Here is a 25,552-nt window from a genome sequence, read left to right as displayed (position 1 = left end):
TACTAAGGCAGTTTCCTGCTGCTCTGCTCATGTAACAGTAGACATCCCGTGGTTCCCAGGCTGAGGCTCTCTCACCTTTAGAGGTCTATGGGGTTCAGAAACCTTAAGGAAATTGTACTTTTACTGAGAGGCTATGAATACTAATGGAGCCATTATGCCTTTGCTGGGATTATATCACACTGTCCCAACATTTCCTATCCCCAGTGAACTGTAAAGACCAGCTACTGTGACATGATTAGTCAGGTTGACTGTATTGATAGGCCACTGCTTCTGGGTCTGTGCAGTGCTCTAGTGCCCAAGCTGAAGGTCCCCAGGGAGTGGTGGGCCTTGGGAATTAGTGCTTATCGCCTCAGTTACAGGACTGAGGTGGGGCTTACCTGTCTGCCCTCTGCTTAATGTCATCACTTCTTGTCACCACAGTGGGGACAGAGGCTGATAAAATTTCAGCTTATAAATTAGGGGAATCCTAGGGTATTGAATTGGAGGTGAAATGGTATACGAGATAGAAGAAAATAAAGATAAGTGTTTTCTTAACTAGACTAAATACTTGAGATTCAAGGAGAAGGCAGTAGAAAGGCCCTCAAGGTAATAGCTCGCTCCCTGGGTGGACCTACCGGCTCTGGCCACTCTCGGTGTGCTGACTGTCCTTAGCTTTCTTCCCCTCCCTCCCCTTCCTCAGTCACTTTGTTTCTTTTCCTTTTTATGCCATGGTTTTGAATGAGGAGCTAGGGATTGAACTTGGCCTCAGGCATGTTGAGCAAGAAGTGCCACTGATTATGGCTTTATCAAAAGGCATCTTCTGAGGCCAGGACAATATGGCACCATCCCTGCCGTGGCCTTCGTAACTCAGAAAAGGTAGAGTGCCCTTTTCTTCGAAGGCAGCTGAACAGGCAGTGGGCCGATGGCTTCTGATGTGCTATGGAACAGCAGCTGAAACAGTTATTCTTGAAGAGTAACTAAGCTCACGCCTCTCAATAGTAGACTGGCATTTGATAGAGAGATGTGGAGAAGAATGGGATGCTGAGATGAAGCCACATATACACAGCCGAGAAGAATGGACAGCTGAATTAAAAAACCATCAACATTTTCCAGAATTTAAAATCCTGAATCATGACATGACACTAGTGGAATTCAGGTGTTTCTGATGCATGGACTGCTCTCACCCAATGTGAGGTTGAACTGTTGACCTTGTGTACATCCTACTTCACAAATGAGTCTGTCAGATATGCTAAGCCTATAGACTGAAGATGATACCACAACACTGCGGAGAAACCTCAGGTGACTGTCCAGGCAGCTGGCTGTTTCTGTCAACTCACAAATTTTTTGGAAGTTCCTTGCATGCACTTTCTGTTTTTATTTTTGTTAGCTAATATTATTTCCTTCTTGGGTCTCTGAGGGAGTTGAAGATTAGTTAGTTATAGTTGAAGGTTAGTTAGTTATAGTTGAAGATTAATTAGGATAGAAAGTGAATTAGATACATTTTGGACTTAACAAAATAGGATAATGAAATTATTATCTCTGAATTTGTCAAATAGAAATGGACTAGACATTGTTTAGACATTTATTATTTGTATATATTGTATATAGTTATTGTACTTTTGTATATAGTTTTTCTTTTGTTAGTTATAACCTTTTTCTTTTTTTTTTCCTTTTTATTAAAATAGAAAAGGGGAAATGTGGTGGTATTTTACTTGTACTGAAATGTGATTTTAATTGTATGTTAATAAATAAAGTTGCCTGGGGGGGGGGGAAGAAGTGCCACTGAGTCACACCCTGGCCCTTGAGATGTTTTCTGTTTTGTTTTGTTTTGAGATGGGGCTTACCTGAAACGTGTGTTCCTCCTGCCTCTACCTCCTGAGAGCTTGGATTATAGGTGTGTGCCGCTGTCTTCAGTCTTTAGCTGCTGCTTTTTAAAGAAATCCATGATTTTTACCTTATGTGTATGTATGTATTACGTGCATGTGTACTGTGTGTGTGCCTAGTGCCATCAGAGGCCAGAAGAGAGGGCTGGATCCCTTGGAACTGGAGTTGAGGACAGTAATAAGCTGCCATGTAGGTGCTGGGACTCAAACCCAGGTCCTCTGCAAGAACAGCACATGCTCTTAACTGCTGAACCATCGCCAGCCCCCTTAAGTGCTTCTTTCTGCTGGAAATGAACTTGGGCACCATTAGGATGGTAAGACTTGGTTTCCTAAAAGCAAGGACTCACCTTGCTAAAGGTGAAGAGCTACGAGGAAGCACAGCACAGTTAACGTGACAGGTGTGTGGTGCAGAGGGGAGCCAAGTGCGCCATGCTTCTGCCTGCCTTTATTTCACTCTGACAGTGTCCAGAAGCAGCTTAAGGAAAACCACAGGGTAGTTGTCTGCAGAGGAAGGAATCAGGACTGGTCTTTGTCTGCTGTTAGGGATCAAACGGTTCGCTTCCCAGAAAAATGTGTTGTGAGGGACTTTAAATGTGGCAGTTGTGACCATTTTAGTTCCCCTTTAATACCCCAAACAGTTACCAGAATGCTTTCACTGTGGTCCCGGAAGTGACAGCAGACCGTAGGAGAATCAGTTGAACCGGTCTTCTGTGCTTGTCACTTACTAGGTGGGCCCTGTGCTGGGGACATCTCAGTGCATCAGTGTCTAGCCACATAAGTTGTACAGAGCCTTTTACTGTTAGATTTTTTATTCAGTTGTATGACTCCATATGTGGTTATGACGCACAGTTTAAGAAGCTTTGCTCTAGAACACTATGATCAGACTCCCAACCCTGCAGGTCCATGACAATCAGGGATTGTCAAGCCAAGACTGGCCTCAGTGAACATTCTGCCCTCTCTTTGCAGTTGTGTGTAGGAGCGGGCAGGACAGCAGCATGGTCTTAGTGTCCTTAGCCATCTCTGAGGACTCGGGCCAGCTTAAGATGTCTTGGAGCTTGGCTTACTGCTGTTTTGATAATGTCCTACTTACCTCTCATAAAGACACGACTGTTGAGCGCAGCCTAGGCTACATGATGAGGACCTGCTCAGAAGCAAATGAGAATAACAGTTGTACGTGGGTGGAGAAGTGGAGTGGAACCCTTTCGGCGTAAGATTTTTGCTCATCCTGGAGTTGAGAGGTTTTGTTCTACAAAGATCAGATGGCCTGACATTCACAGTAACTACAGAGGTAGTCAGGCCGTCTGATTAGACCCAGCCACGACATAAAAGCAACTTTATATCCTTTCTTTGAAGCTTCTTTATTCCCGTCAGAGTCAGAAGCAAAAAATTATGGTTGAGTCTTGTCTAAGCATGCTTTAGTGACTCTTGCTCCTAAAACACCTTTAAATGTAGTTTTGGTGCCTCTGGGCTTCCTGCAAACTTCAGTGGGGAATGCCTGGAGGTCTAGCCCTAACCCCTCGTAGGTAAGCACACGAGACATTCATTCAGACTGTCATTTAAGGGACGCTTTCCTGTGTCAGTCATGCATGGAGATGCCTGAGTTGACGTGGACAGGCCTAGTTCGTTTGCTTATTCCTTAAGCTCTATGGGGTATCTGCCCTCCGTCAGTTACCATGCTGAGGTCCTGAGCACACACCATGTGTCAACATGATATAGGAAACGGGTTCTTTGTCTTGGTCATGCAGAAAATGCCTTTAGTTAGCTGCAGTTAGTCAGATCTTCCTTTCTATACACTTACCATGACTGTTTTCTTCCTTTTAGCATTTCTGGCAAGGAGTCCATTACCGCTGGGCCTTCTTCATGGCCAATGGTACATATCTAGATGAAATTGCAGAACTGGTGGATGCGGGAAAGGTAGGTCCACCCAGAATCCCTTTTCCTGGTAACTGTGGTGTTGACATTCTTCTTATAGACTGTCCAGCAGTCCTCATCCCTGGGAACACTCCAGGAGGAGGGGTGGGGTGAGAGAGAGGAGGGGTGGGGTGAGAGGAGGGGGCTGTGGTTTTTCTTTTTGCTGCCATTCCGTTCATGGAGAGGCTACTCAGTCTACACAATATCTCACTCTGTTTAGTCTACCTGTAAGCTCCTTGAGGTGAATGGTCAGGCTCACTCTCCCCCGCCAGACTACTCTAGCATTTCCAGCCTCTGGAGATGCAGGTGGCCAAGCTCTGCCCTACAGAAAAAAAGCCCAAGATCAGGCTACGGAATCCCACTAGCCCCTGAGCTTGCCCCAAGACCAGGCCACAGATTGCCACCAATCCCGGGCTACCCTGGAAAGCCTACGCACGAGAAACCCTATAGAAAGCCTACCTCCCATCCAGTTCTCCGCTGCTTCTCCCGAGCAGAGGCAGCCATGCTCTTGTGTCTTTCCTAATAAATCTCCTGTGTGAGATTTGTTGTGCAGTGTGACTTTGTGGTACTCCTTGGCTCCTGACTGCCAGGGTACCTTTCCCTTCAGAGCTGTAACACACTTCCCTCTTGGTTTATAGATCAAGGGGCGAGCCGGGGAAGGACATTGTATGATATTTCTAAAGGCATGTGGTTAGCGAGTAGCAGAACTGGGAGCTGAGCTTTAGAGATGGAACTCTGCCCAAGGGGGAGAAGGTGCTTGCAATTTCTCACTAAAACTCCTCTTGGCACTTCCTCTGTCTGATGGTGAGGTTGCCAGGAGGTGAGCCCTTTCCAGGTAACAGGGAGAACAGTACTGGATCTCAGTCCCCTAATACCTGTGTGAGAAGTGGTTCCTCAGGCTTAGTCCAAGGTTAGTGTGTGCCAAAACAGGTCTATCTCAGAAGGGTGCAGGTACGGGTGAGAATTGACAGGGGCTTGAGCAGAGACAAACGGTTGCTGTTCTCTGACTGCTGGTACCTGGCCCGTGGGGTACTTCATAGAAAATCAACGTTGCTGAGAGTTTTGGGTCTCCCTTTTGGGGTACTAAACGGCTTTTCAGGGCTCCTAGTGGGTGAAAGGCTCCCCAGATTACCTTTAGTGACTGGTTTGTTTTTTTTTTTAATTCTCTTCAATAATACATCCTGTCTGCCTTCCACCCGCCCCCCATTACCTTCCCTCAACCCCAGATCCTCAGTGGCTGTTTTTTAAACATTTAAGGTTTGTTTGTCCAATTCTGTTATAGCCAAGGAACTCTATGGTCTGTGATAGCCTGGACTAGTAGGAGCTGTTTTCTGTTTTAAGTTTGTGAACCTATTCATGGGTTTCTCAGTCTTGGTGTATCCTGAGTAGAAACAGACTCACATTGTATATTTGTAGGATTCTTCCATATCCCACAGGTATGTTTCCTTTGTTGCCACAAACAATGGAACCATCTCTAAATAAGTGAGTGTCTCATGAGGCTGGAGTCCCATGATCAGTGTCTGTCCTCCAGGAGTGCACACACACATGATGCTGTTGGTCCTGATGTCTGTTCACACTGCCAAATGCTTGTCACACTCTCTTGTATTCAAAATATTATGACTTTGTCTCTACTTGGAAATTGCTGTTTACCCAGCAGAGATGAGAGGTGATGTGTATATATGCAGCAATTACATTTGGCAAATAACCAGTAGAACAGCTCAGAAGGGACACAGGAGAGAGAAGATGCCTTTGAAGTGAGCCTGAGGAGGACCGGTGAAGACTCTTCACTGCTCAGGCTGTTGGGCTTGGGGGTTGTTTTTGACAGGGAGGAGCTCTGGGCCTGCGTAAGCTGATAGGTGACTCTGGGTACAGTGAGGTCAGGTGTCCTGTCAGGTCCCTGCCGTCATCTGAATGTGAGAGGTCACTGTCTCTTTACACTGGGAAACTGTGAGGAATAACAACAGACATTGCAAACTGCCCTTAGAAGAGACTTGTTCAGCTGGACAAGGACCTTTCAGTTCTTTTGAAGAACTCTGACGAGTGCTGAATGGATCTGGTCAGCAGGAGCCTGAGAGAGGGGCTGTGGTTGCTGTTTGGGGATGTAAAGGCACCAAACATCGAAGCCAACTGCTCTAAGTTAGATAAATGTATTCGTAAGATTCAGAATCTGAAAGTTGAGGTCATTTCACATAACCACTTTTGACTCCGTCCCTCAGTCACTGAGGTTCTGCTTGCCAGACAAAACCGGTATTACCAGTTTCTTGAAAATTCCAAAGGCATTCTATTCAAACAGCAAAGGACAATGAGTAATGAACCATTTCTCACCTTCCCTTTTGTTTTTAAACATATTTCATATTAGGCTATGAAAACGTCTTCACCCCTTATTTTGTAAACACCTGCGTTCCTGTTCCTTTGCACAGGTGTGCCAGTATTTATTTGATCTTTTTACAGACAGCGCTTCAGCAGATAACCCAGCTTTGTTGTAAGTACTAACTGAGTGCGTCCATTTCAGTTCATGGAAATGCAGTTGCTGAGCCCAGAGGGTTTGATCATCGGTGAGACAGTCAGCTTTGGAAAGTCTGGTCTGTGTTTAGTGTTTCTCTGTGGTCCCCTCCCGCCCCCTTCTCTTTACTCACCTGTCTTCTTGCCCTCTTGCTTGTTTTACGTCAGGATGGACTTGTTCTGAAAATGTGGAGAAAATCTGCTGCCGGGCACTTGTAACTTGAACTTTCCTGGTTAAAAACAGTGTCTGGGGCTGAGGAGGTGGCTTATTGGGTGAGGTGCTTGACGCAAGGTATGAGCAGCAGCCGCGTAAAAAGGCAGGCATGCTGTCACCTCAGCACGGGGAGCAGACTGGAGGCCCCCAGGGGCTCACTGCCAGTCATTCTGGCCAATCAGCGAGCTCCGTCAGTTAGAGACTCTGTCTCAAAATAAGGTGGAGCAATAGAAGAAGACACTTCATGTCAACCTCTGGCCTCCACCTATACACCCATGGTGTGTGCCCACATAGACTACCCTGTGATGGTATTGTGTTCCCCAAAATATTGTGTACCCTAATAAACTTATCTGGGGTCAGAGAACAGAACAGCCACTAGATACTTAGGATAGGCAGTGGTAGCACACGCCTTTAATCCTAGCATTCCAGAGGCAGAAATCCATCTGTTCAAGGATACAGCCAAGCATGGTGACTCACGCCTTTAATCCCAGGGAGTGATGGTAGAAAGCAGAAAGGTATATAAGGTGTGAGGACCAGAAGAAACTAGAAGCATTTGGCTGGTTAAGCTTTTAGGTTTTGAGCAGCACGTTCAGCTGAGAGCCATTCGGATATGAGGACACAGAGGCTTCCAGTCTGAGGAAACAAGACCAGCTGAGAAGTTGGCCAGGTGAGGTTAGCTGTGGCTTGTTCTGTCTCTCTGACCATCCAGTGTTCAGCCCAATAACTGGCCTCAGGTTTGATTTTATTAATAAGTACCATTTAAGATTCCTACTACACCACCCTCCACACACAAGCCCCTGACTCCAGTGTTAATGGAGTCCTGTCAGCCCTGTGTGGGCTCGTAAGCATGGAGAAGCTGCAGAGGGTCAGTCATATCAACACTACCCCCACACTGTCACTGTGCCTTTGGCAGGGTGGTCTTCTGTAAACATCTCTGCCTTTAATGTATCCACCTGTCTCAGGCCCACGATGACAAGGAGCTGACATTTCCAAGTGTGGGGACCTCACAGTCCTTTCTCCTAGAGAGTCCGACTCGGCCTTTCTCTTGACTGTCACCATGAGGCTCTCTGCTAGCAGGAGATTTTTATATTCATATTTATTGTAGCTATGCACAATTTCTATCTGAATCTTAAGACTGATATAATATTTTCATTGTCTTAGCCAGGGGCTGGCACAATATAGTCAGTAAGCTAAATCCAACCTTAGGCCTATTTTTGTATGCCTTCTGGGCTAAGAACGGCTTTTATATTTGAAAAGCATTTAAAAATGTTTGTTATTTATTTGTATATGTGTGTGATGTGTGTGTATGTGGTATATGTTTGTTTGTATATATGTATGTGAGTGTACGTGTATGTGCGAGCGTGTGTGTGTGTGTGTGTGTGTGTGTGTGTGTGTGTGTGTGTGTGTGTAGTATATGTGTGTATGTTCATATATGTCCAGGTACAAATGCTCCTGTGAATGTATATGTGCAGGTAGTGGCCAGGGATCAAAATTGAGGGTCGTCCTCTCCACCCTATTTTTTGAGACAGGGTCTCTCATAGAATCTTGAGCTAGACTGGCTGGCCAGAGAGCTCCCAGGAGCTACCTGTCTCGGCCTCCACTTGCCTCCCCAGAGCTGGGTTACAGATGCATGCTGTCATGCCCAGCTGTTTGCACGGGAGACTGGGCTCTGAACTCAGGTCCTTGTGACTGGGCCTACTTTTACCTACTGAGCCATCTCCCCAGCCCCAGGTTTTATGTTTGTAATGAATTTTCAAGTTTTTATTTTATTTTTATGAGAACGGGTGTGTGCCTGCATGTATGTCTATGTAGCACTGGTGTGCCCGGTGCCTGTGTAGGCCAGAAGAGTGGCCCTGTCGGTATCGGGAATTGAACCTGGGTCTTTAGAAGAACAGCTAGTGCTCCTAATAGCTGAGCCATCTCTCCAGCCTCCAAAACAACACAAAAAAGAATCTCTAGATCATGTGTGGCCCCCCACGTTGTTCACTATTTCATCCATCCCTGAAAGTTTGCTAAGCAGTGATACGGTGGCTCACTCCTGCCTCAGTGCCCCATAGGAGAATTGCCACAACCAGCCTGCGCTGGAATATGACACCCTGTCTATAGAACAAACAAAGAAAACAATTCAAGACAGAGAGGAGTTGTAAGCTTCCTAACCCTAAAGGAGAAGGAGAAAAGTCAGAAAAGTTTCCTGGTCCTAGCCAGGCGATGGTGATGCATATCTTTAATCCTAGCACCTGGGAGGCAGAGGCAGGCGGATATCTGTGAGTTCAAGGCCAGCCTGGTCTACAGTGCAAGTTCCAAGACAGCCAGGACTGTTGCACAGAGAAACCGTGTCTCAAAAAACCAAACCAAACAAACAAAAAAAGTTTCGTGATCCTTTTCCTGGCGCATAGTTAACTTGTCTGTCACCATGGAAACTGGTCATATATAGAAAAGGCAGAGGGGAGCCTGTGCTGGTGGCAGGGTGACAGGGAGCAGCCTTCCCTGCCAGTCTTCTTTTTCTGCAGCTGCTCCCACGGCTGAGGAACCTAGGCTGTCAGACATGAGTTTGGAAAGCACTATTCTGATAGTCTCAATGATCTGCTGGGATCATTGGTGGCTAGAGCACTGAGTATAATGGACTTCTCTGAAAGTCTGCCTTGGCCTGCAGTTCCTTGGCGTTTTCCCCTAAGCACAATAAGCATTTCCTGTTTTTACACTATTTAGCAAACTGGTTCTGTTGGGAATGAAAAGCTACAGCAAAAAGTAAGCTGTGTTTATACCATTGGTAGCATAGGTTAGAAGAGAAACCCGGTGCCTCTCCTGTCTTCAGTAGGCAGCTGCTGGTAAGAATGACTCTGCACTATAGAAGGAAATAGTGATTTACATTTGCTTCTGTTTGCACTTTAGCTTCCGATTGAAACAGACCACCACAGACGTCACTCGTGAAGTAACGCACATTGATTATTTTATACCATGGGAAGTCAGTGGTCTACACTGGTCTGGCAGATCTGTGTTCCTCCTGGAAGGCAGAAGCTGTTTGCTTGCCTGCCCTCTCCAGGGTTCAGCAGCCACGGCATTCTTAGACCCGCCTTTCTCGTCTAAGGATCCCATGATTCTACTTGGTTGACCCAAGGTGGTCTGCTTTGGGCCCCTTTAACCTAATCACATCTGCAGAGCCCTTGCCACTTACTGTCACAGGCTTGGGGAATTGGGGTGTGAATGTCTTGGGTAGGGCCAGTATTCTGACTGATCTAATGCACAAGGATCTTGGGCTGTTGGTTGTTCTTGAAGAAGGAAACTAGATGACTGGAGACCAAGTATGGAAGGAAGAGGTTTTATTTCCTTATCATTTTTATTATTGTTATTTTTTTTTTAATACCTGCTAGCCTTGAGCTCCTAGGCTCAAGTGATCCTTTTATTTCAGCCCCATGAGTGGCTGGGCTAACAGGCATGTGCCACCTACCCAGTTCCTATTGATTGATTGATTGATTGATTGAGACGAGGTCTTGATATGTAGCCCTGGCTGGCCTAGAACTCTATGTAGACCAGGTAGTGTCAAATTCAGAGATTAAAGGCCTGTACCATACCCAGCCCCTTTTAACCATTTTGCATATACTTATTTGTGTAATATATTCTTAACACGATATTTTATTTGCTTTTGGTTTTTGAGACAAGGTCTCTCAATGTAGTTCTGACTTTCCTAGAACTCACTATGTAGATCTGGCTGCCATCAAACTCACAGAGATTCAGCCTCCTGAGTGCTAGGATTAAAGGCGTGCACCACCATGCCTGGCTTTTTCATGGATTTAAAGCCCTTGGATGTCATGTACTTAATGCTCACAGGTCTCTTTAGAATTCCAGTTGACCATTCAAGCTGGTTGAGCATCAATGTAGGCTTCCCAGAATTTGCTATTTCTTTATTTTTATTGCCATCAGAAGAGTTCCTAGGAACTCGAGTTCAGTTTGAACATCCACTGAGGACTCCCTAGTGCTCTGTTTTGTATGTTTGCTGTGAATAGTTACCTCCTCATCAGTATTGTCCACCAGATCTTTCTGGTAGTGGTAGAAATGGCTGTCCACATGGTCAGTAGGCAGCCACTAAACCATTTGCGACTGTTGAGTATTAGAAATGTGGCTAGTGTAACTGGGAGACTGGCTTTTCCATTTTGGTTACTCACTTGATTAAATTTTAACTAGTCACATGTATTTAGAGGCCACTGTATTAGATGTACAGCTTTGAAAGGGAATACATTGAGTTTTGAGGTAGATGATTTCCAGCTCCTCTTGCATGGCCAAGCTTCAAGCTTCATACTGCAGCCGAATCCTGTTCCACAGGAAGGACATGACAGTTTGAGATTGGATCATAAGAACCATCAGAAGAGGGTTAGCTTGCCAGGTATTCCAGCCTTGATGCTTCTGAATTCCTTTTATTTTTTTCCCTTTCCGTTTTGTTTTGAAACAAGGTTCTAGACCTCACTGTGTAGCCCAGGCTGGCCTTGAATTCATAGTGCTTCCGTATCTAGCCCCTGGCTCTGGGGTCACATGTGTGACCATCATGCCTGGCTTTTCTGATTTTGTTTTTCTAAGTTCTTGAGGTTGTTTCCATGAGAATGATAGCGAGTTCCTCCACTCCCCTGGCTGGAAAGGAGTGCTTCCTGGAATCTCTCCTGGTGGGTATATTTACTCTCTCAGAACACACCTTCCTCCACCATCCTCCTCCTGTCCCAGGAAGGGCCCAAGAAAGAGCAAACTAGAACAAAATTCACCTCCTCCTTTGACTGTTCTTAGTTCTGGGGATTTGGAGTTACCTTCCTCCCTTACATTGACAGTCTAACAGAAACTGGGGAGTAACTCCCAGAGATGGCTCTGGGACTGTGGTCCTGGTGCCCATTAGTGAGATGTGGACTTGAACTTAGACCAGGAGCACTTGAGTGCCATCTGTTGGTCCATCCTCGTGTACTTCACCTTCTGAAACCTGCAGCTTCTGTGCCCGGGGGATGTGCCTGGACAGGATGAGGGTGAGGAGCTTAGGGGAACGTGGACAGACTGACTCCCAAACCACCTTCATCTCATTGGGCAGCAGAATCAAGGATCCCAGGTCCTCACTTTGGCTGTGCTCCCAAGAGCTCTGGCTTTGCATGGACCACTCAATTGTGTTTCAGCTTTCTGTTCTGTTCAGCAGGTTAGCTCAGACGCTCGTCCCCTTTGGCTCTTTCCTGCCCCTCACAGGCTTGCCCAGTGGCTGGTAACCAGAAGTGCTGTTGTAAGGTCGGTCATACTTAGGAAGGGTGATGCTCCTGTTGTCCCTGGGTTAAAGAAGGGATGCCAGGCAGCAAGAGCCCAGTCCTGTTAGGGAAGGGAAGGTGCACCGGGAGACCCCACACTTGGCTCCCACACTGAAGAAGGGTATTTCCTGGCGGACCACCTGTGAGCCCCGGGTATCTTTGCAGTGGGAAGTGTGGCTTTGCACCTGCTGCTTTATAACAGGGCTCCCCATGCCAAGTGGACTACAGCACTGTCATCACATAATGTCCCCACTTCACTGTGAGTACCCTTTCTCCCTCCCTGGAGTTTAACTCTGATCCCCTCTCTTTCACAAACACGCATTCTCGGGCCAATGTGAGGCTGTGCATAGACACTGTCTCATTCTCCAGTTAATCTCCCTGTGCTGTCACATAGGCAGCCAACGGTGGCATTTGCCTGACTGTAATTTGAAAGCCACCCCACCCCACCCCCACCCCCTTTTTTTTCATTGTCACTTACAGGAATTGCTGAATGACTCATTATGCCACAGTCAGCCCTCTTGGGCTCTTTGTCACAAAGGGCCTGCCCAGTCAGATTAAAGCGTGCAGCCACTGTAGTGGCCCAGTCAGCAGGTCAGCTTCTGTGGCTCCGCAGAGCGCTCTGAAGTGAGCTGGCATGATGACCCAGGCGGCGGTTCTGGAGTGGAGTCTGTTCTGTGTACCTGTGCTAGGCTAGTGCTCTGCAGGGAGAGGCTTAGTGAGCTTGGGAGAATGAAAGAAGGTGTGGATGGCATTTGAGAGTAAACAAAAGGGCACCGGGAGTCCCTTGGGAATGTGCACACACCTCTCTGGAACTTAGAACTGTTCTGTCCCCACCCCAGAGTCTGATTCCACTGTACCTAGAGGCACTGGAGAACGTGTTTGATGTATGTGTGGGGGTCATTCATTTACCAGTTAGATGGCATTCGGTAAACAATGTCCTGGAGCTCTAAGGAGAGTGAGTGGTGGATTTGGGTTTTGTGTAGAACACGAAACAGCCAAGTGCCTTCTTTCTCTCACCAGAGAAGGCAGCTCAGGTCAGCTTTTGTGTTCCTGCAGTGTTGTGGAAGGTCTGAGGTCCTACTCAGTGTGCTGGGGACTATGGGTCAGTGACACCCCTCCATATGCCATGTACCACAACATCTGTCGGTCCTGGGCTGGAATCCTCAGCTGACGCATGGCAGGCCAGCCAGGACTCAGGCTGTGCTAACCCGTCGGTGGAGATGAAAAGAACAGACGGTAGTGACGGCTCTGTGCAGTGCGGAGCAGCGGCAGTGGCCTCAGTGGAGTCCTGCCATGCCTTTCAGCAATAGTGTGACACTCAGGCACATTAACTCAGCTCAGTGCCCCAAATTTTATAAGATGGGAGTGACCCCTACCCCGAAGGTGTGTAACTTGGGGAATCTTCCAACAGTGAGAGCACTTCCTGCTCTTACTGTGATTCTGAGCGTGCCATGATTGGTGGATGCAGAAGAATCGTCAGCTCTTGGGAGGAGGAGAGTGTGGTGCCTGAGAAGCCCTGAAAGTCACATCAGAGGAAATGGCGTCAGCTGCATCCAAATGTCATAAAACATATCTTCCTCTTGTCAAAGGAAAAGGGTCATTTAGTCTGTGAGTCAGCGTGTGCCTCGTGGCAGCTGATCCTTGCCAGTGGAGCTGTGAGAAGCCGTCCAGTGAGCCGTCCGTGGACACTGACTATTCCTGCTAGACATTTGGAAGGAGAGTTCAGGTGGACTTCTGCATGGAGAGAGGGTGTTGCCTGGGACCTGCTTTCAGGGGGTTTCTGTCAGTACTGATGCACTGTAAAGGTAGCCAGCTGTAGTCAGACACCACCGAGCTGACTGAGCTGACTGAGCTGGTGGTCCCTCAGTCTGCACAGTGTAAATGCTGTGGTGCTGTTGAGTGGAACTCCCGAGGCCAGAGAGCTCACAGAGGACTCCTGCTTCCTACCTCAGGGCTTTTCATTTTAGTGCCTTAATAAAGCACCCACTGCATGTTGGTATTATAGATATATAGTCTATACACAGATACTTTCTGCTCTGATTAAATATATGTGCAGATATTTAACTAGAAAACAAGTCAACTATGCTCGTGTGCACTCCTGTGAGGGGAGCACAGGTAGATAGAGCAAAGGCCTGGCTACTTTGCTACCCTTTGCAACTTCCTGTGCAGTTAGGAACCCGACAGAGACTTGTACTCGGCTGTAGTAAGTGCAGGCTTTGAGGAGGGCTCAGTGGTTTCTAGAGCAGCTTAGAAGAACACTGCACGTGGGGGACAGAAAGTGCTGTGCGGCCAGGGATGCAGGACTGCAGATGTGAGGCCAACAGAGATAATAGCATACAGCGCTAGAAAATGACAGGGAGGCCAGTGGGGGCGGGGGGGGGGGGGCTCAGTGTAATAGCATTGCAGAGCGAATCCAAGCCAGCCCTGATGGCCAGAACCCAGGGTAGAAGGCACAGAAGGAGAGAACTGACTCCCAAAAGTGGTCCTCTGATTTCTACATGCACCAGACAACCACGTGTTTCTATACCCCCCCACACATCCATACCACACACACACATACACACACACACCCATACCACACACACACACACACACACCACCACACACCCATACCACACACATCACACCACACATATCACACCACACACCAGTACCACACCCATAACATACCCACATCACACCACACACAACCATATCTCACACACACACATACACACACACACCCCACCACACATCCATACCACACACACACACCACACACCCATACCACACCACACACCCATACCACACACACACACCACACCACACCACACATCACACCACACATATCACACCACACACCAATACCACACCCATAACATACCCACATCACACCACACACAACCATATCTCACACACACAACCATACATGTTATACTGCACCTACACCAGACATACAGAACCACATACACACACATACACACACACAACCATACACATCATACTACACCTACACCAGACATACAGAAACACACACACACACACACACACACACACACACACACACACAAAGCCACACACACACTAATAAATAAAATAGAATTTATAAAAAATGAAAATGACAAGCAGCATGAAGTCTGAGGCTTGGATGTGGTGTGTCTTGGAATGTCAGGTCTGGGAGTGATAAAGTGATGTCGTTCTGTATGCTGTAAATATGTGTTGCTCTGATTGGTTGATAAATAAAGCTGTTTGGCCAATGGTGAAGCAGAATAAGGCTAGGCAGGACATTCTAACTAGAGAGAGAGGGAGAAGAAAGGAGAGCAGAGGAGACACTGCCAGCCGCCGCCATGACAAGCAAGATGTAAAGATACCAGTAAGCCATGAGCCACGTGGCAAAGTATAGATTTCTAGAAATGGGTTAATTTAGGATGTAAGAGCGAGCTAGCAAGCAGCCTGAGCCATTAGGCCATGCAGTTCATAATATAAGCCTCTGTGTGCTCACTTGGGGGATGTGAGTGGTAGAGATTTGTTCCTACCACCAGCCAGCCAGGACACAGGAAAACTTCCCACTACATGGGAGCTCTTGCAGGGTTTTGAGCAGGAGTGACAGCATTACTGGGAATGGAAGTAAGATGGAGTAAAGGTGAAATGGAGGGTAAAACTGGAGAGCTGAGATGAACGAGGAGGAGAGGTCCTGGAGCCCTGGACTAAGCACATGGCAGGACAGGCATTGAGGGATATCTACAGACACTCTGCCTCGGAAAGGATAAGTTTCCTATCAACCCGTTGGTCTCTTCTGTGTCTTGTAGATTCGGCCAGTGATTGAACAGACCTTCCCCTTTTCTGAAGTCCCAGAAGCCTTCCTGAAGGTGGAAAGAGGCCACGCCCGAGGAAAGACTGTGGTCAACGTCATTTAAATAAAGATGCGCATGCCATGGGTTGTTGCTTTCCTGTCGCTGGGTGCCTATGATCCAGACATCTACCCTCAATAGATACCATGAAACGTAAATCTAACTGGGAAAAGTACGTTTATAAACGTGAATATGCCCGGTGAGACAGCTCAGCAGATAAGGTTCTGGCAGTGTAAGCAATGGCGACCTGAGTGCAGTCCTGGAGCCCACGTGACGGAGGGGGAGAGAACTGACTCACAGAATGGTCCTCCGAGTTCTCCCCCCATGCATATACCTCCACAATGATAAAGAAAATAATTAATGTTATGATCTTTTTTAACGTTGTGGGGGCACGTGTGCCAGGGTGCACTTGTGGATATTATAGGGACTGTTCAGTGCTCGGTTCTTTCCTCCTGCCATGTAGGTTCTGGGTAGAGCACTAGTCCTTAGGCTTGGCGGCAGGTTCCTTTACCCGCTGAGTCATGTCACTGGCTCAGTTAAAAAAAATTTTTAAGTATGTATTTTAAAAAATACTTTTCATAGCGGGGCAGTGGTGGTGCCTGCCTTTAATCCCAGTACTTAAGAGGCAGAGGCAGGTAGATCGCTGTGAGTTTGAGGCCAGCGTGGTCTACAGAGTGAGTTCCAAGAGAAACCCCATCTCAAAAAGACTTTTAAAATTAATTAACATACAGAATAGTTTCTTCATGGAATTTCTGTATCAGCTCCTGCACTTGCCTGCAGTCAGAAGTACATAGTGTTTTGTTTTTAATATTTTTATTTTGACATGTGTATGGGTGTTTTGCCTACATGTATGTGCACCACATGGCATACCTTGTACCTGTGGATGCCAGAAGTGGGTGTATGATCCCCTGGAACTAGAATTGACAGGTGATTGTGAGCAGCCATGTGGGTGCTGGGAATCGAACCCAGGTCCTCAGGAAGAACAGCCAGTGCTCTTAACCACTGAGCCATCTCTCCAGCCTCTGTGTGGTGTTTTTGTTTTCTTAAGCTGCTCTTCACCCAGCTTTGCAGATTCCTGTGGCCTTCTTGCAGCTCAAACCCCATCATCTTACCTTAATGTGAGATTCTAAAATGTGTGGTGTATAGAGATGGATGTTAGTGTGAAGAACTTAACATTAGGTCCTTCTGAAATTCAGCAGTGATTATTTTCCTACGTGGATGCTATAGGTTGGGTTGGGAACATCTCCAAAGACCCATGTGTGCAACAAACACATGCAACAATGTTGGGAGGTGGGAGAACCTTTAAGAGTTAGGACCCAGTGGAGGAAGTGGAGAGGTGCCATTGGAGGGGACAGCAGGGCCCAGTTCCTCCTGCCTCTGTGTCCTCATCACCTGATGAGCAATGTGAATGGCCATGCCCACTGTGGGAGGTGCCATCCCTGGGTTAGGTGGTCCTGGAGTATATAAGAAACCAAACTGAGTAAGCTAAGAGGGAGCAAGCCAGTGAGCAGCACTCCTCCAAGACCTCTGCTTTAGTTCTGATCTCCAGGTTCCTGCCTACCTTGAGTTCCTGCCTGCCCTGACTTCCTGCCATAATGGACTGTAATCTGAGAAGTGAAATAAATTTCCCCCATGCCCCAAGTTTGTTTTTGGTCACTGTTTTATCATAGCAATGGAAACCTAGCTAAGACAGAAATTGGAACCAGGAATGGGTATTTTTTCTATGAGAGACGTGACCAGATTGTTTGGCAAGAATTGTGGAAGTGTTTAGACCTTTGGCCTGGAAAAGCCATTGAGTACTTAAAGGGCTGTTCTGTGGAAGCTGGGGAGATAGTTACATGCCAAAAGAAAATCAAGATTGGCCTACAAAGTTCAGAGGGAGGCAGACTATTGAAGCTCATATTAGAGACTTGGACTTTTAGAAAGACAATTTAAAAAAAGAGAGAGAGAACTTGACTTTTATAGAGTGTTGAAATTTTTAAAGACTGGCACTTATAAAGTTACATTGTTTTATATTGTGATATTAATACTGACATGACATTTTGGGTACAAATGAGAAAGGAAAGATTATAGTGACTAGTGATGTGGTTGTGTGTCAATTGAAAAGGGCTCAGTTGTGCTGGCTGGCTTTTTGTCAACTTGATACAAGCTAGAGTTATCCGAGGAGAACCTCAATTGAGAAAATGTCCCATCAGATTAGCCTGTGAGGCATTTTCTTGATAGAATTGATGTGAAAGTGCCCAGCCCATTGTGGGTGGGTCGTCCCTGGGCAGGTGGTCCATAAGAAAGCAACTGAGCCAGCCAGTGAGCAGCACCCCTCCCCAGGCTCTGCTTCAGTCCTACCTCGGGTTCTTGCCTGAGTTCCTGCCTTGACTTCCCTCCATGAAGGACTGTAAATGTGCGAGGTGAAATAGACCTTTTTCCTCCTGAGACTGTTTTCTGTTGGTGTTTGAACCCAGCAGCGCGAACCCGAGACTCCCACCATTCTGTGCTGCCTCACTGTGCTCTCAGAAGCAGCTGAACTAATGTCAGATGAAACCATCCACTGTCAGCCCTGCCTCCTTAGACGTTATCCTGGTTATCCTGTCACAGTGATGCAAAGCCGGGTTTCCTTATGCTTTCATTCGCCACTCACTGTCCTTAGCACATCCTTACATGTGGGATTGCCTGGGTGTGTATATATAAATTGCCTTTTAATACTGAAAGGTTCCTTTATTTTGACACTAGAAACTCATGTAGCACAAGCTGGCCTTGAACTCCTAACCCTCCTGCCTCCAACCGTAAAGTGCTCAGATTATGGGTATACGCCACTGCACCTGGCTGAAGACTTTAAAGCCCCTAACATTTTGCACGTAGGCTGGGCTTCTTTCAGCCACCGCATCATGCTTCTCTGAAGGCTTTTCCACAGACATTGCTACTGACCACTATTTTCTGACCTCACGTGCCTCACCAATAAACTTGTCATTCTTGAGTCTCGTCTCCATTTGTTCAAGGTGTTTGCTGCTGTTTCATACTCAGCTTCATTACTGCCCCGTAGATACTTGCTCCTAGCCTTTCATGTACACAGACCCATTTGGAGAAACTCTCCACCTTGTGTATTCCTGTTAGATACCTGTTTAGTATTATGTTGGATGTAGGGTTTCCTCTAAGGTCACTCTAGATTTCTCTCAGTACAAATTTGTTTACTTGTTTTACATGTATGAGTGTTTTACCTGCATGTATGTAAATGTACCATAAGCATAGAGTGCCTGCAGAGGCCAGATGGGGGCATCAGATCCCTTGTATCTGGAGTTAGACTGTATGTACAGCCATGTGGGTACTGGAAACTGAACCTGGGCCCTTTGTAAAAGCGTCAAGCACTCTTAACTGCTGAGCCATATCTCCAATTCCTGTACAAAAGGCTGTACATGCCTTTTAATCTCAGCACTTGGGAGGCAGAGGCAGACAGATCTCTGTGAGGTCAGCCTGGTCTACAGAGCGAGTTCCAGAATAGTCAGGGCTACAGTGAGACCCTGTCTCAAAAAAAAAAAAAAAAAAAAAAAAAATGCCAATGCTACTTGACTTGTCTATCTAGAAGTTCTCAGTTCTTGTCCCAGAGAGCTCCTGGTGTCAGGGCATTAAATCTTTGAGTGCACATGTGAGCACCTTAAAAAGTGCTCAAAAGGTGGCTAAAAAGTGCCTGCAGTTAGTATGCTGTGCCTCAGTCTGCCCACTGACTCTTGGCTGTGCTAGAGGACTGCTAAACTGATTCCAGCATTTCATTACACGGTTAACAAGGAGTAAGTTTATTCAAGAGAGAAATCAAACAGGCTTTTGATAGGACACCTTACCCCACCGTACTATAGCGACATACACAAAGCCTGCAGAGATGTACACATAAGAAGCCAGACGTGCTGGATGCTGTTGTGAACGCTGTTTAAGCTGCAGATAAACTCTTCTGAGGAGCACACTTGCCTGCCGTTGGCTCCAGAGAGGAAGCAGGCTCGAGCAGGTGAAACGGAAGTGGACTTGTTGAGCCCTCTGACCCGAGCACCAGTGTTGTGAGGAGGATGTGTCCAAGTCTGGCAGTTTTGCTCAAAAGGACAGTGTGCTGTTGGAGCAGCAGAGTCTGGACCAGTAGATCACAGCAGTTGTTCCCAAACTGCCTGCGGAGGTCTGGGTCTCTGCACTAACACTGCACAGAGCCCTTGGGATCTCTCCCTCGCTCGCTCGCTGGAAGTGGCTGCTAGCCCTCTCCCGGAGCTTCCCACATCTCTGCTTCCAGAAGGGAGGTCCCCGGTGTCTTCAGATCCAAAGCAGTCCTCCTGCTGGTAGCCCTGGGGAGACCAGGCTGAAAGGTCCAGGTTTTGCCAAAATTATAGAGTATGGCTTCTGCATTATAGGTAGGTGACAAAGTAAGAGTTAATAAATTAGGCCATAATACTGTCCCAATAGCAGCTGTAAGGAGGGCATTAAATTATCTGGGACACTTGAGGGCAGCCCACAGGAGAATTAAAATAACCCAAGTTCTGCTCATGAGCTGACATCAACATGAAAATTTGCAAATTTATTCACTTTGAACATTAACTGAAAATAGTGTTTTGTTTATTCTTGCTAAACTCCTTGAACATGTCTGAGTATATAGGACTTTCCCACTCTGCCATTCAGCAGTAAACGGTCCTGGAAAACGTTAAGGCAGTGGATCCTCCAATGCTAAAAGTCTTGTGATGAACAAACATGGGCTTTTACGCTTCCTGCTAAGGCAATCTGTGTGTCCAGATCAGAGGTCTTGTCTCTGTCCATGGAGATAAGTTACGATGTGGTCTTGTCTACACCCGGAAGCTGCTATAGGGGCAGCCTGTTTAAGGAGTTACGAGAAGTACAAGGCAAGAAATGAGAACAACAAACTATTGGCTTCAACCTCAAATGTCTTTGAAAAGATAATTTCCCTGTCATGGCCTACGGGCCACTTCCCACTCGGCTCCTCCGTCAGCTCTGTGATTTTATTTTTCTTCAGTAAGGTGGCCAGAAATCCCCTGCAAACACTCCTCCTGCAGTCTTGGTTCAGGTTCATAGGACCATGGCTTCCCACACTTGTGTTAACTTCTCTGTGTTCACCGTGTTGAGGATGATGTGGTTTTGATCGTACTGCGCACCCCCTGAATGAAAGAAAAGAAAGTAAGAACTGTGCAGGGTGCGGGGTGGGGGCACGAAGGAGAAGTGTGTGTCGAGACGGGAAGAGCAAAAGAGAACTGGAATAAAAGTGCTGTAGCTCTGGTACCCAGGGACGAGGTCAACTTGCTGGGGTGTGTGGCTAAACTCCATCTGGGGACCAGCAACTCCACACAGCCCATCTTGCCTTCTGGCTCTCCCTTTTCTACCCAGCTCTCATAGGCCACTCTAGCTCCTATTACCCCATCTGAAATGGGGGCGTCAGGGAAAAGTCTAGAGAAAGGAAAACGCGAAGATGCCATAAGGTGGCACTGGAGAGAACAGAGATGTGAGATCCTAGTGAGCGAGCAGGCAGATGTGAGATCCTAGTGAGCAGGCAGGCAGATGTGAGATCCTAGTGAGCAGGCAGGCAGATGTGAGATCCTCGTGAGCAGGCAGGCACACCCAGCAGCAATGCAAAGAAAGGCTGTGGGGAGGCAGGCAGAGGCAATGAGTTCTGCACGCATAATAAAAAACAGCTGTCACTAGGTTAAAGGTCTGAATGACACCCGGAAGCATGCTCAGGACACAGAAGAACCTCCCCCCCCCCCCCCCCCCCCCCCCCGCCACACACACACTGCTGCGAACTTGGATGTACGAAGTAATGCCGAGTATCACTGCATGAGCCCTGTACTTCCCTCTCACCAGGATGTTTGGAGGGGCCTTTCCGAGGGTGCTTATTGAAAATGTGGGGTACTCTAGTGTTAGAAGCAGCCAGTGCCCCCTTTCAAACAGCCGGGACTATCTGATTTTCCCCAGAATGGAATCAGCATCCTTTCTGGTGCCTTATCTGCTTCAGCAGAAGCCTCTTCACCAAAGACCCCGTGGACATGAAAATCTGCATTTGGATGCAGGGTGCAGCTGGTACTGAAATCATGTTTCATCCTCGGACCAGAGAAACGACATTCTTCTCTCCTTTAAATCATTTGACATCAAAAGGGTCTGAAAGAGTAGCTGGGGAAGGAACTCATCGCTTCATTCTTTAAGGAACTAGCTGGCTGTCTCTCCGCACCCATAGTGCTCCGGAGCTAGGTGGGGTGCAGAGCACAGGGAAAGGAAAGACTTTCAAGCCTCCCATTTAGGCCCAGCAAATCCTGCACTCTCCGTCAAGACAGCACAGTTGTTGGCTGGAGAGATGGCTCAGCAGTTAAGAGCACTTCTTGTTATTGCAGAGGACCTGGGTTCGATTCCTAGCACCATCATGGCGGCTCAAAAACCACCCACAACTCTAGTTCCAGGGAATCCAATGACTTCTGACCTCGCAGGACACCAGGCACTCCCAAGGTACACAGGCATACATGATACTCATACACATTAATATTAAGGACACGGCGTCTTTTTTCTTTCTTCAGGATTCTGGTGCCTTAACAAACTTTACGTTTCCCCCAGTGCCGTTAGAATCACAAGACCTACAGAGTTCTTGGGAAATAATTTGATTAATTCTTTTGCCTCTGAGAAGGATTGAAAACATGCTAGGCCTTTTTTCTTCTTCTAGGAAACATATTTCTATTTGAACGCTGCAGAAGTCAGCTGAATAGTCAAATGGCTGTAAGCCGAAACACAAAGCCCTTCTTTTTGCCATGTGTTTAGACACAGGTAGGAAGATGGTACTTCCCCTAAGGCCAGGCCTCAGGTGTGCAGGCGATGTGAGCCAGGCCACTCCTGCCGGTAGTTCCGACATACCCATGTCACCTGTGACATGGTGACAAGCCCATCTATCTGAGAAGGGTGCTACCGTCACGGCTATATCTGAGTTCTTGGCACACAGGACCGAAGAGGAGTAATTTGAAAGAAATTTGACATCCTAATTAAATCGCTGGTGTTTCCGTAAATGGCAGCTTAGAGTAGAAAGATCCTGCTGGGTGGCTTATGACCCACACTGGGCAGGGGCCGAGAGACTGCAGACTTCTTAAGGCCAGCAAAAGGGACAAAGGGAAGACATCACCTGGAGTCACCCCTTTTGTTGTGGTTCACTTTTAGTTTCTGTGTGTTACATAGTAGTTTGATTTGCCCGTTTAGTGCACAATCCTACCAGGCTTGTGATGTCTTGAAACCGAGTGTGAATCAGCTTCCCCTGTTGTCATAGGATACCCGGTCTGGAATCATACTTCAGTGTTCACTAAAACAACTCGCTCCCCAAATACAAGGCCAGAAGAAAGACTCCATCTAGTAAGTCCTCTGCAGTTTTAGTCGGTAACAAAGGAAAACCACAGAAGCGGGAAGAGCTGTGTCTGCCTTCTCTCGCCAGGGTGCTGGCCATGCAGCCTGCTCCTGTGGCCAGGAGGTGGCGCCATGCTCCCACATTCTGAGAACATTCAGGGGAATAAGAAAGTAACTGCATTGCTGCCATAGACACTGAAAACCCACAAACCTGCGGGCCAGCACCTCACTCCAGAGAGTGGGACTGATACCCAGTGAACATCAGGGTAAAGCCGTAAAGAGGAGTCCCATAGAGAGAAGAGCCAGCCACTTTGGTACCCAATGTCTAACACAGAGCCTGGCACACAGTGACGACTGCTAAATAAATAAAATACAATAAATACCCTAAGGACTACAGTGACCTTAACCCTGCATGCTGATCCCACCGGTAAGAAACACCAATGCTCAGCTGCGTTGGGGAACTAAACACTGTGATTTCCCCCACCCCCAACATGTACTCAAATACCCCATCTTCCCAATGGGGAGGTGCAACTAGGGATTGAACCAAGCATTCCATCACCCAGCTACAATCCCAGCCTCGCTAGTGGTTTTGAAACTGATCTTGTGCAGGCAGCATGGCCCTGTAAGAAGAAGGCGGCCAGCCCGGGCCAGTGGTTCTCAGACGGTTCACACTTGGGAGTCATCTGTGAGACGGGCCTCCTGTCTGTCCACAGATGCAGTATGGAGACATGCTATGTAGAGCTGCTCATTTCTCAGACCCAAGGCTGCCCCTGTACTTTCCGTGACGTTCTTGGTTCCCGCGCCGTCGGTAGTCACGTTACTCAAGTTCGATGCTCTCTGCCTTCCCTCAGTCTAGTTGGTTTCCCGCTCTGAACACCACCCGGCTCCTCGGGTTCCGGTGTCTGTTCTGACTGCTGAGTGGGCTGGCCACCCTAGCTGCCTGGACCACCAGGACTGCAAAGCGCCTCTGCTCCCTGTACAGTTACAGACGCCCCTGGTGGTGCCCACGCCTTGTTTCCCATTCTCCAAAAGTGCCTTAAGAAGCAAGCTGTCGGGCTGGAGAGGTGGCTCAGTGGTTAAGAGCATGGGCTTGCTCTTCCAAAGGTCCCGAGTTCAATTCCCAGCAACCACATGGTGGCTCACAACCATCTATAATGGGATCCGATGTCCTCTTCTGGCACACAGGCATACGTCCAGACAGAGCACTCATATGAAGAACCAAGCTGTCACTGTTTCTTTGCCCTGACTTACTCATTTTCAATGACAGCTTTGGCCCAGAGCCCTGATTAAAGTAAAAACCGAGCCAAATTCTGGCAGTTATTTAGAAGCGTGGGATGTACAGTGGGGTCACACGGTCCCCAGTTCACTGCTCAGCCTCTCCTGATAGGGAATAGAGAGAGCAGTAACCTGGAAGACACCCGGGTGTGGCAGAGCACACACCTGTAATTCTAGAACTTGGGAAGCTGAGGTGGGTGGGCTGCCCAGAGATCAAGGGCAGCCTGGGCTACAGAGTGACCTCCTGTCTCAAAAATAAAAATAAAGTAACTACAATGGACAAATAAACTATAAATCGTCCCAGTGCTGTGATTAAGCTTGCTTTAATATCCTCGAAAACAGCAGCAGTGCTGCTGCTGGCTGAGCTCCCATAGATCATTTAGGTTGGTTTTATTGACTGTGTTTTAAAAATCACCACCAATGGTTCTGTGATTCTCAAACCATCACTGTCAGTAACACCTAGGAACCTGTTAGAAAAGCACACGTGAAGGCCCTACCTTCAGACCTCCTGAATCAGGCACTCTACGGATGACGCCAGTAGTCTGTGTTTTAACACTCCTACCCTGGATGACCATGGGCCCAACTTTTTCTTCCTAAGAAGATTAGCTTCGCTGAAATCCTCCAGGCTGTCTGGGATGGTTATTTTGGTTGTCAACTTGGCTACATCTGGAATTAACTAAAACCCCAAATGGCTGGCCACACCTGCAGGATTTTTGCTTCACTAAATAATCTGAAGTGGGATGATCCACTTCTAATCCATATCTTTGCGGTTAGAAGACACACCTTTAATCCAGAGGTTGGACGACCCACCTATAATCTGGGCTGGACCTTCTGCTGGAAGCCTATATAACAGCAGTTCTCAACCTGTGGGTCTGGACCTTCTGCTGGAAGCCTATATAACAGCAGTTCTCAACCTGTGGGTCTCAACCCCTTTGTGGGGGTCGAACATCCTTTCTACAGGGGTCACCTAAGACCATCGGAAAACAGATGTTTACATCATAATTCATAACAGTAGCAAAATTAGAGTTATGAAGGAGCAACAAAATAATTTTATGGTTAGGGCTCAATTACAACATGTATTAAAGGGTCACAGCATTAGGAAGGTTGAGAACCACTGCTATATAAGGACATGGAAGAAGGAAGCCTCCCTCTCTGCCTGCTTGCCCTTGCCCTGGCTAGCAAGTTCATTCCTTCGCTGGCATTGGAGTCTACTTCTACAGAATCCCAATGAACACTGAAGACCAGCTGAGACATCCAGCCTTGTGGACTAAACAAATACTGGATTCTTGGACCTTCTGTTCATAATTGTTAGAGTAGCTGACCACAGCCTGTAAGTCA

The 25,552-nt window shown here is 47.3% G+C and overlaps 2 protein-coding genes across 3 annotated transcripts in view; one reads left to right on the top strand and one right to left on the bottom strand.

The window, feature by feature from the left end:
- The window catches only part of Rtn4ip1 (reticulon 4 interacting protein 1), a 52,343-nt gene extending 36,670 nt beyond the window's left edge, over window positions 1-15,673 (top strand). For both annotated transcript variants that reach the window (XM_059272452.1, XM_059272453.1), the window contains exons 8-9: window positions 3,684-3,776; window positions 15,548-15,673. In XM_059272452.1, coding sequence (XP_059128435.1) covers window positions 3,684-3,776; window positions 15,548-15,655 — 201 coding nt within the window. In that variant the 3' untranslated portion in view covers window positions 15,656-15,673. The remainder of the gene's footprint in view (window positions 1-3,683; window positions 3,777-15,547) is intronic.
- Window positions 15,674-19,358: 3,685 nt separating this feature from the next.
- Window positions 19,359-25,552, bottom strand: part of Crybg1 (crystallin beta-gamma domain containing 1) — a 57,814-nt gene continuing 51,620 nt past the window's right edge. Inside the window, exon 20 of the mRNA XM_059272450.1 lies at window positions 19,359-20,727. Coding sequence (XP_059128433.1) covers window positions 20,639-20,727 — 89 coding nt within the window. The 3' untranslated portion in view covers window positions 19,359-20,638. The remainder of the gene's footprint in view (window positions 20,728-25,552) is intronic.

Source organism: Peromyscus eremicus, chromosome 8b (genome assembly GCF_949786415.1).
Source record: "Peromyscus eremicus chromosome 8b, PerEre_H2_v1, whole genome shotgun sequence".
Classification (NCBI taxonomy): Eukaryota; Metazoa; Chordata; class Mammalia; order Rodentia; family Cricetidae; genus Peromyscus; species Peromyscus eremicus.
The sequence above is the reverse complement of the archived record's forward strand: the minus strand, read 5'-3'. Positions and strand labels throughout refer to the sequence as shown.